The following is a 15048-nucleotide window of genomic DNA, read 5'->3' on the forward strand; positions in this document are numbered from 1 at the left end:
CCCCCCCCCGGAATGGCAGCACAAATCTGAGTAAACTATTCAAATGCCCACAGAAAATATTAAAAAGCTATTTTATATGATTTTTTTTTTCTCCTTTAACTTCCTTTTTCTTAGGCAAGGTTAAAAACAATAGGACAAGTGGCAATTTTTTGTCTTCTGGTTAATATGCACACATACACGTAAGTATACATCAAAGTGATGGCTGCCAGAATAAAGATTTGGGCATTGGGAGTTAGTATTTAGAGCCTTTTGGATATGTGAAATTTGTTAAGCATTCAGTTTTCATTTTGCATTTAGAAGGTTGCAGCCTCCTTTGTTCAGCTGTTATGGTGCTCTTGAAAGAATATGCAGTGGGAGAGTGCCCTCTGCTGGCTGGCTGTCACTCACAGTGCTCTGCTTACTACCGCCGGTGTGGGAGCTAGAGGGCAGCTCAAGTGGTCATGCTTCCAGATCCTAGCAGGCTTCACACTGTCATATTACAAGCCCTTTAGGTCAAGCCTTAGGGGAATATTCCCAAATAGACTAGTCCCCAGCTCCTGTGCTCTGTGGCTCTTTTCTTTTCTGTAACCCTTGACTTTCCAGTACTGTCTGCTTGACTGACAACTGATACTTTGATGGAAGGGGAGAAGGTAGGTGTAGCCCAAGCATGGACTCAGTGGAGCCTTTGTGTTTTAGCTATGACCCACTAAAGTCACCTCTTTACCAATACATGGTGTTGACAGATGCACAAAATGAATATGAGTTGAATATGTGTGTGGCAGCATTTTGAACCTTTGTACAGGAGGAATGTGTCCTACTTGTGGTCATCCTGCAGAAATCTTGACCTAGATGAATTCACATTTTGGTTTGGTTGGGGGTTTTTAATTTTTGTGTTTGGAGTATTTTGTTTGTTTGTTTTATTTTATTTTGTTTGTTATTGTTTGTTTTTTCATTTTTATTTTGTCCCAACATTTTCCTTTATAGTCCACCATTAGATATTGATCAGTTGAAGCTCATTTTAAGACTCGTTGGAACCCCAGGGGCTGAGCTTTTGAAGAAAATCTCCTCAGAGTCTGTGAGTTGATGCTTTGATTGTAATTATCTGCCCTGTTGGGCGTCTCTGCCTCTTGCCTTCTGCGGTCTGTACTTTGACCCTAGTATGTTTGTAAGCACGTGTGCACTTTGCGTGCTAACTTCCAAGATGAGGTATATCTGTGTGTACGTGTGTGTGCACACATCTGTGTGTGCATGCATGTGCCTGCTTGCATGCATGAGTGTGTTTTGCTCTCTCTGTTTGGGTATATACTTAGATCATGGGAACCTCCTGTGGGCAATTGTATCTTAGTAAAAATGAGATTTGAGATTCAAGTTCATTGCAAGAGTTTTATAGAAAATTTGTGTCTCTGTTTTCAAGCCCTGACTTCATCTCTCACAGAAATTTCACTTATATTCAAAAGCTCTGTTCACTTTTTGGTTAGTGTTCAGTCTCAAAGTATGAGCCTCACCATGTAAATTCATAACTAAAAGAATGAAATGGCGGGGGGGTGAAATGTACATTGTCTATATCCTGTTGTCCCTTTCCAAAAGTTACTTGCTTTTTATTATTTTAGAGTTGACAACTCATACATCCTATACAAGGTGCATGTTCCCAACCGGCCTCCCTTTCCCTGCCAGTCCTCGGACCACTCAGAGGAAACACTGCTACTCCTGACTCTCAGACCCACTGGAGTACATTTGTAAATCCGTCCTCCCATAGCTCTCCTTGGTAATTACTAATTGACTAACCCAAGAAAAGACTTTAGAGCTAGTACTTTCCTTCTCTAAGCAGGGATTTAGACAGAAGCCATGAGAATGTGTCTCTGGCTTAGTTTGGTTATGATTTCCTGCTATTGGTCATTTGGGGGACCAGAGATAGGAGAGAAGCTATGAAAGCCAGCCTTTTTCCCATTTTTCCCTCTATTGGCTGCCAGTGAATCAGACAAAAGGGGAATAAAGAGCCATGGAGCTCCAGCTTCACTTTTCTGGATTCTCCTTCCCACATTTCTGAAGAAGGGCCCTTTGCGCAGTTGGGAAGACTGCCAGGGGGTTCAGGCAGGCATGAACAGGTGAGTTTAACTGTTATCATGTCCCTGACAAAAAAGGACCATGATGCCCAGTACAGTTTTTCAGTTTCCACTCCAAGGGATGTAAAAGGATGTGCTGGTTCTGTTTCATTTTGTTTCATTTCCTCGATTAAGATAAGGAAGTAAGAACACAGAAAAGCTGTGACTTGCCCAAGTCATGCATTGAGTCATTTGGCAGTGCTGAGTACAGATCCCAGATGTTCTAATAACACGATCCAAACTGTAAATCTCATGTGATTGTATAGTATTTTGAAAATCATCAGCAGAACTGTTGACCACAGTGTCAACCTGAAAGGTGTTTCTTTTCCTTTATGAAACAGCAGAAGCTGGATTAGAGTGAATCAAAGAAGAAATGAGATGATGCTTAGGATGGACAGGTGATTGTTGTTGTTTTAAAAGCATTTGCTTAGAAAGATTGTCAGTAAAAGGACAAGGGAGACAGAGGCTAGAAGAAGCTCAATTAATGAATAGTGCTAATGAGACTGAGATAGCAAATGAATTCCCTGGGAATGACTACTAGTAACTCTCTCAGTCCCTTCTCCCACCCTACCCGTCTGCTATTAGTTACAAGAAGTTCTGAAATGCAAAGTATGGGTAAAATTGTACTTATCTATCATTAATCCATCATTTATTTTAAAGAAAGAAATATTATTTACATAGCCTAATGATGAAATGTCTTTATCTTACATGAAAATGGGACACATCATACATTTCAACAGCACTAGTACACATTGGGCGTAATGAAATTGAGGTCCAGAATAAAGAACTTACTCAAATAATACCAGTATTGGGTATAGGAATAAGAAAGGACTTTTCCCCCTACACAGCTGTGGCAAGTGGGTAAAAGTAGTTTATTCAAAAAGGTAGGCAAGATTAACTTGATCTTAGTGACACTGTCCTAAGTTAGTGACCTTTTTGTCCTAAAAGCACATGATGTGTGAAGTACAGAATGGAAAAATAACAAAGCCAGGTGAGTAAAACTATTCAAAGATTTTAAAAATTAAAAGAGACATTACATTACATATAGTAAACAGAAAGCAAGCAACTGTTTTCATTACCCCTGAAAAGTAATGAATAGTGGTGCCAACATTTTTTGAGGAAATTCAATCAATAAGTAATCAGAAATTCTGATTAAGAGACTACAGTAATGGCTAGGGAACAAGTTAGGTAAGGAGTAGATGGTCATGATGGATGCCTAAATATAGAATTTATTTAATTAGTATTCCAGCTCCTATAGTAACCAGTGAAAGCAAAAAAAAATATTAAAAAAGCAAAGCCTGATTCACATTTTTCCTTAGAAATATAATCTGAATCTGACAGCAGGGGGATAAATCACCTATTTTGACTAAAGGAGACAAAAGCAGAACATGTACAGGCAAAGTACTGTTCACAGAAAGGAGAAGAGAAGTTGTTGGGAGTCTCATGGTTTAGACCTGACTTGTAACCTGCTCTTGCTGGTTTACTGTGTGAGCCCCCTTTTGTTATTTCTCTTGGCATGCAAAGTACTGTTGGTTATGCAGTTTGTTTAAAGTAAATCTACCATTTGTTGTGAGAATGCTTTTTTAATTTGCTGGCCTCTATCTTGGGGCCTATGGAGCAGGAAAGTAAGAGTGGAACACAGGGCCCCAGCTCTGTCCCCAGATCCAATCTCAAACTTGCATTAGCAGTAATTCGACCACTAGGGAGTTGAGTTCAGGAAATGAGCTGAAGTGGAAAAATTATTCAGGGAAGCCACTAAAAAGTGAAATTACTTGGCCATGGTTCTTGCTGAAGGTAATGCTTCAGCTGAAGGACAGAATTGATAGTTTCAAGACAGGGAATAGAAAAGGAGTCTATTGAATTATTTTGAAGGTTTAACAAATACTGTCACTTCTACTTTCAGCAGGAATGCATAATAAACTGATAGTTTTTATCATATTTTGGAAGAAGGGATTTATGTTAATATTGGAAGCACAGTTAAAAGTGAAGTTTAGCTGGGTGCGGTGGCTCATGCCTGTAATTACAGACACTTAAGAGGCTGAGGCAGGAGGATCACAAGTTCAAACCATCCTCAGCAACTTATCAAGGCCTTAAGCAATTCAGTGAGACCCTGTCTCTAAATAAAATACAAAAAAAGGGCTGGTGATGTGGCTCAGTGGTTAAGCGCCCCTGGGTTCAATCCCTGGCACCAAAATAAATAAATAAATAACTGAAATTTGGAGTGCAGCTTAAATATGTGCTTGTATGTAAGGAAAACCTCACAGTTCTGCTGTTGCAGATGATTTCGGAACGTTTTGCCCATTTTCTCCCAGCTGTTTAAGTGAAGTTTATGTATTTACTCATTGGAGAGACTTTAACAGGAATGATAATTGTGGCATGCTATGATACTGTCAGCGGCCTGTGACTTCTATTTTTGTCTTTGCCATTAGCCTCTAACTTCCCCCCATCTCCCCTTTCTTCACTTACCATTGTATGTTTTTGGCATGTATTTTAAATGTACTGTTACTAATGTCTTTGAAACTTATCAACCTACACTCCACTTGTACCTTCATTTGGAGAGGTGGTTCCTTGGAGAACCTGTACCATAAAATTTAAACTATTCCTTGAATGACTATATCAGATATTTTATCTTGTCTAAAGTTGAATCAAAATTCTCTCAATCATCTGTATTTATCTGACAGGCAAACAGGTGTTGGCTGTCAGTTACATGAAGTCAGTTCTCTGGCTGGCATCCTGGATCAAGGAGCAGTCTGTTTCCAGGGAATCTAAAATATTTAACCATAAAGATGATGTTAACATCAAAGAAAATTAATTTTTGTTTTATTTGCATGGCCATTCACTGACTACAGGCCTAATAACTCATGCCATTCACCAAAGCATGCTTTAACATGCAACCTTGAGCTCTGACCAAGGTGGGTGGGGAGTAGGTTTTTTGTTTTGAGGTGGCTTTTTGACCTTTCTTAAAATTTGAGTTGAAAGTTATTTTTTTGCACTGTATGTTTAACAATGCCCTTGACTAGGCATCTAAGATATTAACCAGCTTCAGCAGATTATGCGTCTGACGGGGACACCCCCTGCTTATCTCATTAACAGGATGCCAAGCCATGAGGTGAGAATAAATAGACTGTATAGGGGTATCTAATTCAGAAGACCACATCCTCATTTTATTGCCCCTGTATAACCAGCACAGTTTTTAATGTCACTGAATACTTGCATGTGCCTTGAGGATTACTAAGGCAGTGACCGCCTGTGTACTATTGCAGGTTGTTGACATTTGGGATAAAATATCATCTCATTGAGAATGAGAATATAATGTAGGCTTGTAAATAGAAAATGATGTTCCTTTTATTTGATTTTATGAATTTAGTGCTCAGGGGACTGTTTCTTCATAAGTCCTGTGCCTCTAGTTAGGGTATGACACCAGATGTGACTTCATCAGAGGCAGTTAACCAGAGATCATTAGCAGCTTTTTCTAGTGACCAAAAGATGATTATCATTAATAATAAAAAAAACCTATCAAATACTCAGTACTAAGGGGTATACTATAAAAGAAAATACACAAATAATATGAATACTTAGGTAGAGTTAGATGTTTTCTTTACTGATTCTTAACCATTTAAACTTACTCTAGTTTTGTCATCAGAGGTGACTGGGGCTACTGCTTTCTAAGGTGCCCTTATTATTTTGGGGAAGCAGGTTAGCATCACAGAAGGCCCTTTCCAATGACTTTGTTTCTATTCCAGTTATATTCAGGCAGCCTTTTTATTCGTCTTTGTTAAAGGGATGACTGTTCTCTAGAGAGAGGCAGGTCTTCTTACCTCTGTTTTCCCTTCCTCTTTTTGTCTACACACTCAAGTAGAAAGGGGTTGCAACCGTGTGTGTATACGACCAGTTCCTATAACTTTCTTTTCAAATCAGAAAGATCACTGCTTTTCAATATCAACTCCAGCAGTTTTAGCTATTTAAGAAGGCTGATTTCAGAAAGGGCTACTTAGAACTGAATTCGTTAGCAGTCTTGTTCACGTGAAGTATAACTGAGAGCAGGAATATATAAAGGTGATGATTATAAGTGGAGAAGTTAGGGAGACAGTGAGAGAGAAGTCTTTAGTATCAACAGTTGTCATCAACATTGGGCTTAGTGATCAGACTCTTAGTTAACACTCATCCCTTAATAGGACTTTTTAAGGGCAGTCACATTGTTGAACAAAGTCATTCTGAAGACCCTTGTTTTTACAGGCAAGAAACTATATTCAGTCTTTGACCCAGATGCCCAAGATGAACTTTGCAAATGTATTTATTGGTGCCAATCCCCTGGGTAAGTTGACCATATCCTCATTTCATGGTATTGAATTGGTTGTGAAAATTAGCAATTTGAAGAAGAGTTTCTCCTTTTGAACAAATAGAGTGCCACTAATTAAATCTTATTATCAGTGTTTGTATTGTTAGATTTTTTTTATAAAATCACACTATATGTTTATGTATTTGTAGATCACAAATTTTGGTGAGGGAAATGGGCTGGTACAGTGAAGAAAAGAGAAAAAGTAATGGGAATCTTGGGAGAAAAGATTGGGGAGCAGGAAGAAAGAGGTACAGAAGAAAACCCGAGACTTGTACACAGCTGCCATTGATTTTTTTGGTGCCCCAAGTTGAGAATAAAATCAACTGAATTACATATGGGTGTTTAGCAGACCCTCCTGGGAGCTCCCTGCAGTGTTCTCTGCCCTGTTGGTAACTGTCCAGGGCTATGGGTCCTGATTGCCTCCACATTTGAATACTCTCCCCCTCACCTCTTCTTCCTCTGCCCCTCAAAGCTTAACCATTTTCTCTGTGTAGCTAATATGCCATCTCAAAATTTAAGGAATGGCTCCATATTCCTTCTGATCCCCCGTCACCTCAGGATTTTTGGCAAAAGGAAATGACAGCTGAAAATATGTATTTTCTTGGCTAACAAAGGGGTTCCTCTAGTAAAGCCGGGATCTGATGTGTATTTCAGATGATGTCAGAAAGCAGTTTTACCTGAGGCTCTGATTCCTGACTCTAGGAGGGTGTAGTGGATAGTGATGTTTAATGCTAGATGCAGAAGGATAGACCAGGACCTGCCTAGGGTAGGGAGGGGAGTGGTGCTGACAGCCAGCATAATCCGCCTTCCCACTTCACTGAAGATTACATTATAGGGGTAGGTCTTTCGTCTCTGTGTGTTAAGTCTCCGTGGGTCATCTCTCTGTGTGAGGGTCCTGGTGGCTGTGCTTCAAGTTTAGTTTTACCCTTTTGAGGACTAACAGCTGTGGTGACCTCTTCAGAAGCTGGGGTAAAAGCTAGGTAGTTTACCTTTTGAAGTACTTTATAGTGACTGAAGAGTCTCAGTGTGGCTGCAGTAATTCTTACAATATGAAGCACATGCTTTTTGAAGCATTGGGCAGTTATGGATGAATTCATGTCAGCCTTGGAGATAGAGAGTATGTCAGATCTCGGGTGGCTCAGTCTCTTGTTCAAGGATGAATCCGTAGGTCATCATGGGTATGGCTTAGTTTAGCATCTACCCTGGGTGATTTATTTGAGCCATATTATCTAGTTCAAGGATCTATGAGAGGCTCTCTATAAGCCATAAGTACTCCAGGAGGCTGTGGAAAGGGAGAAGATGTGTACTGGTAGCTTTCTTGTCTGTCCTTCCATCCTGATTTTTTTCATCTTACCAGCCCCAAGTTTTAGACATGGCAGTGCTTACTGTCAGCCTCTCTGTTAACAGACTCAAAAAAGATTTCTTTTTATTTATTTGTTTATTTATTTTAGTTTTAGATGGAACAATATCTTTATTTATTTATTTTTATGTGGTGCTGAGAATCGAACCCAGGGCCTCACACATGCGAGGCAAGTGCTCTACCACTGAGCTACAATCCCAGCCCTCAAAAAAGACTTATTAATTCCATTTTCTGGAGGAGGGGAGATGCGTGTGTCCTGCAGCTTATTTAGGTCATTACATTCTCTGGAACCATGACATTTAAACAGTGAAAAGAACTAGATGCCACTTAGCAATACAGACTGCTAACGAGTCAAATGGAAGCTTTGGCCCATCTGGTGCTCAACACTGTGTTTCTCAGAGTTCAGACATTTCTTACAGCCTGTTGCCCAACAGTGCTAGACTGGTAGAGTCTCCCTTGCCTGGCGGGCAGACGTGGTGTAACTGATCACAAGCTTGTACCCATGATATCAGCTAAGCAGGAGGGCACCAAGGATCTAAATATTGACAGCTGTGTTGTCAGTCACTGACTTCCTCTCCCTCTTCTTTCCAAAATGCAAATTAAAACTTAAACTGCCTTTGTTGTTATTTATATCTATCAAGATCTTTGAGGGGCTGGAATTATGGCTCAGTGGCAGAGTACTTGCCTCGCATATGTGAGGCACTGGGTTCGATCCTCAGCACCACATAAAAATGAATTAAAAAAAATAAAGATATTGTGTCCATGTATAACTAAAAATATTTTTTAAAAGATCTTTGAGAAATATATTTTCTTATCTCTAACCTTATTACTCATCAAAGTATTGGTTTTGAGGACATGGCACTTTCTACCCTCAAATTACCCTGTAATCCATGTTCAGTTTTAAAACTCAAAAGATTTCTTTTTCTAAGAAGAAAAGAATATGGTAAGAATATATATCCAGGCAGTCCTCCCAGTACTTCAAAGTATAAGCTTAGGAAGTTGAACCAACACATGGACATTCACTTTGTTTCTGTATCCTCCTGAAACCCATGTTTTCCTGTGTTTACTCTGGACTCAGGCTGGAAGACGGGTTTTCACAGCCTCCAGTTACACAACAATTGATCTCTTCTGGAAGCTGTCCTCCTCTTTAGTACCCATCCCCGCCCTCTCCACATTTAAGAAGAGATTTTTGCAAAGTCTCAAAAACCCTGCTTCACCAGAGTTACCACCGTGGCCATCCTCCCAAGTGCCATCTACCCCAGTGCCAAGACTCAGAGCATCCTTGTCAGATAGATGAGAAGCATCACCACTTTGTACCTCCTAATGAAATCACTGCCTTTGGGAATGAAAATCAGTAGATGCTAAAAGCCATGTGAAAAGAACTGATTTTCACCTGGTGCCAAAATGCCCTCAGATTACTTACTTGGGGAAAAGGGGAAACATTTTAACCCACTGATGAAATTTCACACCATTAACAGTTGGACAAATGGCCTTAAAGGCACTCTCAAGTACACAGCATCACCTGTGACTCATTCTTGCAAAACATGTCTAACCTGATTCTTACCAATGTTTTAGATATAACTTTTGGATTTGGGGAAATTGAGGGGATAGAGAAAAGCAAAGGTATAGGTACATGTTAGCACAAAGAAGGAACCTGACCATTCCTAACAGGTATTCTAAGACAACTAGAGTGTCTTTCCAGATCAAAAACAGGAAGAAATGGGTTAGAAGAGATTTTTTTTCTAGATTGAGAGACTATAGAAACCAAGTCAAATGCAATGCATGGTCTATAACTGAATTCTGGTTTCAACAAATGATCTGTAAAAGGCGACTTTAACATAATTTGAGGACTTTTAACATAAACAGGATTTTAAATGATGTTTGGAAATTGCTCAGTATAACAACAGTATTATGGTTATGTAGGAAGATGTTTTTGTTCTAAAATATATAAAGTATTATCTAATTTTAAAACAGTTCATAAAATAATACATATATACAAAATATAAAATGTAAATTGTTGAATTTGCATGGGGTGGGGCACATGTGAGTATTCACTGTACTGTAGTTTTTATTCTGTATGTTTGAAATTTTTCATAGTGAAAATTTAAAAAGTAAAATTCCCTTTTTGGGACTGGGACTGAAAGTTAGTGGTAGAGCACTTGCCTAGACATGTGAGGCACTGGTCTCATCTTCAGCATTAATTAATAAATAATAAATTTATAATTAATGATTATGAATAATTAATAATAATTAATAAAGTTATTGTCCACATATAACTAAAAAATTTAACTTCCCTTTTTTTCACTTCAATTTTACCTCAATAAAGCTATGGAAAAAAATTAAAAATAAATGAATTCCCTTTTTTTCTTTAGTATTATTATTATTTTATTTTTTATTTTTATATGCAGTGCTGGGGATCAAACACAAGGCCTCCTGCATGCTAGGCAAACAATCTACCATTAAGCCACACTCCCAGCCAGAAATGTACTCTAAAAATACAAAATACAAACACACACGCAAAAGAAAGAAGGGATAATATATCCTAAATCAGATACTTTGGAGAATTTTTTGTTTGGATATAAAGGGTAAAAACTGTGTTTGCTTATTACTAAAGCATAATTTTGATAACATGTTAAAAAGTCTCCATTTTTCCTTCCAATCTATGATACTGAAAGCTGTCGACTTGCTGGAGAAGATGCTTGTATTGGACTCAGATAAGAGAATTACTGCAGCCCAAGCCCTTGCACACGCCTACTTTGCTCAGTATCATGATCCTGATGATGAACCAGTGGCCGATCCTTACGATCAGTCTTTTGAAAGCAGGGACCTCCTAATAGATGAGTGGAAAAGTAAGTCCTAAGAGCAAGATAAACGTGTACCTTGAGAACTTACATTTAAATATCTTTTCTAGGTAAACCAGTAACCAAATGCCATGGGAAAAATCAAAATTCATGAATGGTTATAGTCAACTCACTGAAACTTGTAGTTGAGATCCCTAGTGCAGAATAAATTTATTCTCTGATGGACTCTGTCTGTTGTAGATGACCACACTCTCTGGACCTTTGAAATGATTCTCCGAGTTTTTGCATTGATCATATCTCAAGATAAGTAAAGAATAGAGTGATTTTACAGTTTTATAATTGATAGAACTGAAGCAAAGAGAGTTTATTATCTATTGTTTTAACTTCATTAAGGACACAGCCAGGAATGGAACCCACGTCTCCTGTGTCCATTCTCACAATCTTTCCATAAAATATAAGTTCAGAACTCTAGTTAAATCTCAGAAGCCAGGACTGTCTGCTACAGCTATGAGTGCTCTGTTTTCCTTGAGCACTTTTCCCAGAGAGTTTTTAAAAAGAAGAGACACACAGCCATGAGACAAATGAGAAGAAATGGTTCTCATACATGTATCCTTGAGCTTCTGTGTAATCGTGTGTTTCACCAGGATTACACAAGTAATGAGGAAGTTCTTTGAAGTAGCTCAACCAACCACTGAATGGGAGGAAGCTGAGCTTAAAGCCTGCCAGCAAAAAGAAGAGTCTAAACTCTCACATGTTACTTTTCCTCCCCACCTTCCAGGCCTGACCTATGATGAAGTCATCAGCTTTGTGCCGCCACCCCTTGACCAAGAAGAGATGGAGTCCTGAGCGCCTGGTTTCTGTTGTTGATCCCACTTCACTGTGAGGGGAAGGCCTTTTCACGGGAACTCTCCAAATATCATTCAAGTGCCTCTTGTTGCAAAGATTTCCTCCATGGTGGAAGGGGTGCGTGTGTGTGCGTGCAGCGTGCATGTGTGTGTGTTAATGTGTGTGCATGTGCGTGTCTGTCTTTGTGGAAGAGTAACATAATCTGAGCAAACTATGATCACAGTGACTTTACATGGAGTTGTGGATGCTCCGAGGCAGCCTCTGCCTGCTCTTTCTGAATGTCGGCTCAGGTAGATAAGAGCTGCCATCTTGTTAAGGATATGTTAAATGCAAGGAAAAAAAATTTAAATGTCCCCTATTCTGGTCATGCTTTTGCCACTTTGGCCTCTCCTGTGGCCCCACCTTGATGGTAGGAGGGTAGACTAGATCACAACCACAGTGGCATAGAAAGAAGGCTCGCACCTTCTGACTGCCCCCCAGCGACGCAGACAGCCAAAAAGGACCAACTGGCTGCCGTGTACCAGCCTGTGAGTAACTTGCTTAGTATGGGCCTCAGAACTTGAGAGAATACGTCTGAAACTGTAAATATGTTTGTGCCTTAAGAGGAGAGAAGAAAGTGTAGTTGGTTAAAAGACCACAGCTGCTGAAGTTCTGAGCCAGGCAAGTAGACAGGGCTGTGAGCCCGGAGTAACCAGGCAGCTTCTGAGGCGGCCACGTGTGCGCATGCATATATGTGCTTTTCTTTCTCACTGACCCCCAGGTGTTGTTGCCATTTCTCTGCTCACCCCTCACCTTTTGTGCAGAGGTCTCTTGAGTATTGGCCCCAGCAGTCAGATGCAAGTTCCTGCTCTCGGTGCGCTTCCTGTGTGCTCTTTATTTCTAGCAGAGTGAGGATGTGTCTTGCACGTCTCGCTGTTTGAGCATGCACAGCTGCTCGTCCTGTTCTCTTCAGGAGGCCCTGGGCCAGGCAAGTCTGCCAGTGAAGATCTGTTTGGGTAGTCAAGCCCTGTGTCACCTTAGCTGATGCTATGAAAGTGACTTCATCCTCTCTTCGGCCCCCAGCGCTATTTTGTGTTGAACACAATTGATACTCCAGGTGCTCTTGATGTAAAAACCATGGGAAAAAAAGTGGAATAGATGGATGTATAGCATTTTCAGTCTTGCCGTCTGATTTTCAACAGACTTTTGGGGAACTATCATGGACAAGACGAGGGCTTTTCCCAGGAATATCCCAAACTTTGGAAAATTACTTGTTCTCTTTACTCCCAATAGCCAGTGCTGAAAAATCAAAATGAAAAATAAAAGCTCATGAGGCCAGAAACTCCTTTTGCTATCTTTCTCTAAATATGTTTATTAAAAAAAATAAAACAGTCACAAGGTGTCTTTTCCACCCCTGTATGGAAAAGGGTCTTCTAGGCAGCTTAACATTGATTAATTTCTTGATCTTGGTTTGGGGAGAAATAAATTTTGTTTCAGAATTTTGTATTTTGCAGGAATCCTTTGAGAATGTGATTCCTTTTGATGGGGGAGAAAGGGCAAATTATTTTGATATTTTGTATTTTCACCTTTATAAAGATGAATATCCTCAGGGGTGGAGAAGAATCATTTTCATAATTTTCTGAATTTCAGGCATTTTGTGCTTCACAAGGGCCCGTGTATTTAAGCTTTCTGTGTGATAAGGAAGTGAAAAGCCAATTCTAGCGTTGGCTATGTGACAAATCTTGTATTTAGGCCAAGGTGTCTCCATTCTCTATTTGTGCAGTGACATACGTGCTCCAGAGGGACAGGGTAGAGCCCCTGAGTCAACTGGAGACAGAAGGAAGGAGCAGGCTGATGGTGAGTCCACCTCACCTGGGATTCTGCTCCCTTTAAAGGAAAGTGAACGTCTCCTTTATATGTAGTTCAAATCCTTACCATCTGCAGCAAGATGAATTTCATCAGCCATGTTTGGTTATAATGCTAGTGTGATTTCCTACAGAAATACTGCTCTGAATATTTTATTTAAAAAAACAAAAAAGGGGGGATTTGCACATGTGACCACATACGTGTTAGGAAGCTGAGTGCTCCCGGAGCCTGGACTCTGACTGGAGCCGGTGGAAGAGCTCCTGGAATTCTGAGCAAGATGCTCCCATCTCCTGATTTCTCTAAACAGAAGACAAAAGAGACAGAGGGAAACTGCTATTTTATCTGTGTTCATAAACTCGGCTGTAATCATTTATGCCATATAGGATGTCAGGTAACACCACTGGTAAAAATAAAGCCTATTTTTCAAATTCAGTGAGTTTCTCAGATTTATTGTTTTTTTGATTGTTTTTATTTAGTGCACAATATGGCATTGTGTAAATGTTCTTTCAACTGTGGCCTGGCATTCATTTCTGGCAGATCTTACTATTGGTCCTAAAATTTAGACAATATTTAGAGCACTCCTTAGTTGTACATCTATGGTCAAAAGAATCTGGATCTTGGATGTGGATGGGTAGAGCAAAGAGCAAATAAGGTATTACTCAGAAGGGTCTGCATCACATTTGTGTGTAAAAGTGGCATGGGACAGGGGTCAACAAACTGACCCAAGGGCTAAATCCCACCCACCACCTGTTTTTGTGTAGCCTGCAAAGTATGGTTTTTACATTTTTAAATGGTTGAAAAAGATCAAAAGAAGATTATTTTTTGTAGCATGTGAAAAATAATGTAAAATTCAAATCTCAGTGTCCATAAATAAAGTTTATCGGAATATAACCACCCTCATTTGTTTACATATTGTCTGTGGCTGCTTTTGTGCTACAGTGACAGTTGAGTAGTTGCAACAGAGACCACAGAGATTACAAAATGCAAACTAGTTACCATTTGGCCTTTTACAGACATTGACTGACTGATTGTTGGCCTAGAGCTTCAATTTCCACATGTTTAGAAAATGAAATCAACTTGGTCATTCTAAGACTACAAACAGTATATTTTTATTTTTTAAAATTGCTAAAGAGGAGGTTGAATGCATATATATCTGCATAACATAATTTATAAAGCTTTTAGGCAAATGTGTTTTATGACTGTACGTTGTCTTAATGGCCCTTAAAAATACTCTACAGAACTACTAAATTGCATCATAAAGGGCATGGGGTCTCACAGAAAAGTTCTCAGAGTCCTGACTGATATGCTTCCTTTCTCAGTGTCCTAGGAATGACACCTGACAGATCCCTCAGGGGGATTGTGAGGCCCAGCCTGGGAGGATCTTGAGAGTGTGAACTTGGGTTTTTCCCTCCTGTGATGGCCAGTCCTTGGCTGGCCACTGAGGATAATGGCAGAGATAGAGAGCAAATCAACGACAGCCTCCATTCCTGCCCTAAGAGAAAAGGACCCAAATTGTCACATGAGGTACAAGGGTTTGTTCCTCCAGTGAAACCAATATTGCAAAAATATATTTTGCAAAATGAATTATGCCTTTTCAGTGGCTCGGGAGGCTGAGGTAGGGGGATGGAAAATTCAAAGGCAGCCTCAGCAAAAATGAGGGGCTAAGCAATTCGTAAGATACTATCTCTAAATAAAATATAAAATAGAGCTGTGGATGTGGCTCAGTGGTTGAATATGCCTGAGTTTAATAGCTGGTACCAAAAAAAAAAAAAAAAA

At 39.6% G+C, this 15048-nt stretch overlaps 1 protein-coding gene and 1 long non-coding RNA gene across 5 annotated transcripts in view; one reads left to right on the plus strand and one right to left on the minus strand.

Annotated features, from left to right (window-relative positions):
* Mapk14 (mitogen-activated protein kinase 14) overlaps nucleotides 1-13704 on the plus strand; it is a 70654-nt gene extending 56950 nt beyond the window's left edge. For 2 of the 4 annotated variants that reach the window (XM_015487623.2, XM_015487625.2), the window contains exons 9-12: nucleotides 975-1054; nucleotides 6318-6396; nucleotides 10456-10629; nucleotides 11360-13704. In XM_015487623.2, coding sequence (XP_015343109.1) covers nucleotides 975-1054; nucleotides 6318-6396; nucleotides 10456-10629; nucleotides 11360-11427 — 401 coding nt within the window. In that variant the 3' untranslated portion in view covers nucleotides 11428-13704. Of the gene's footprint in view, nucleotides 1-974; nucleotides 1055-5110; nucleotides 5191-6317; nucleotides 6397-10455; nucleotides 10630-11359 lie in introns of those variants that run through there. The other 2 variants (XM_015487624.2, XM_015487627.2) reach the window with 2 other exon arrangements.
* The window catches only part of LOC125617430, a 20011-nt gene continuing 10346 nt past the window's right edge, over nucleotides 5384-15048 (minus strand). The window contains exon 3 of the long non-coding RNA XR_007348417.1: nucleotides 5384-5511. This is a non-coding gene — a long non-coding RNA (uncharacterized LOC125617430). The remainder of the gene's footprint in view (nucleotides 5512-15048) is intronic.

This window comes from Marmota marmota, unplaced genomic scaffold (assembly GCF_001458135.2).
Source record: "Marmota marmota marmota unplaced genomic scaffold, marMar, whole genome shotgun sequence".
NCBI lineage: Eukaryota > Metazoa > Chordata > Mammalia > Rodentia > Sciuridae > Marmota > Marmota marmota.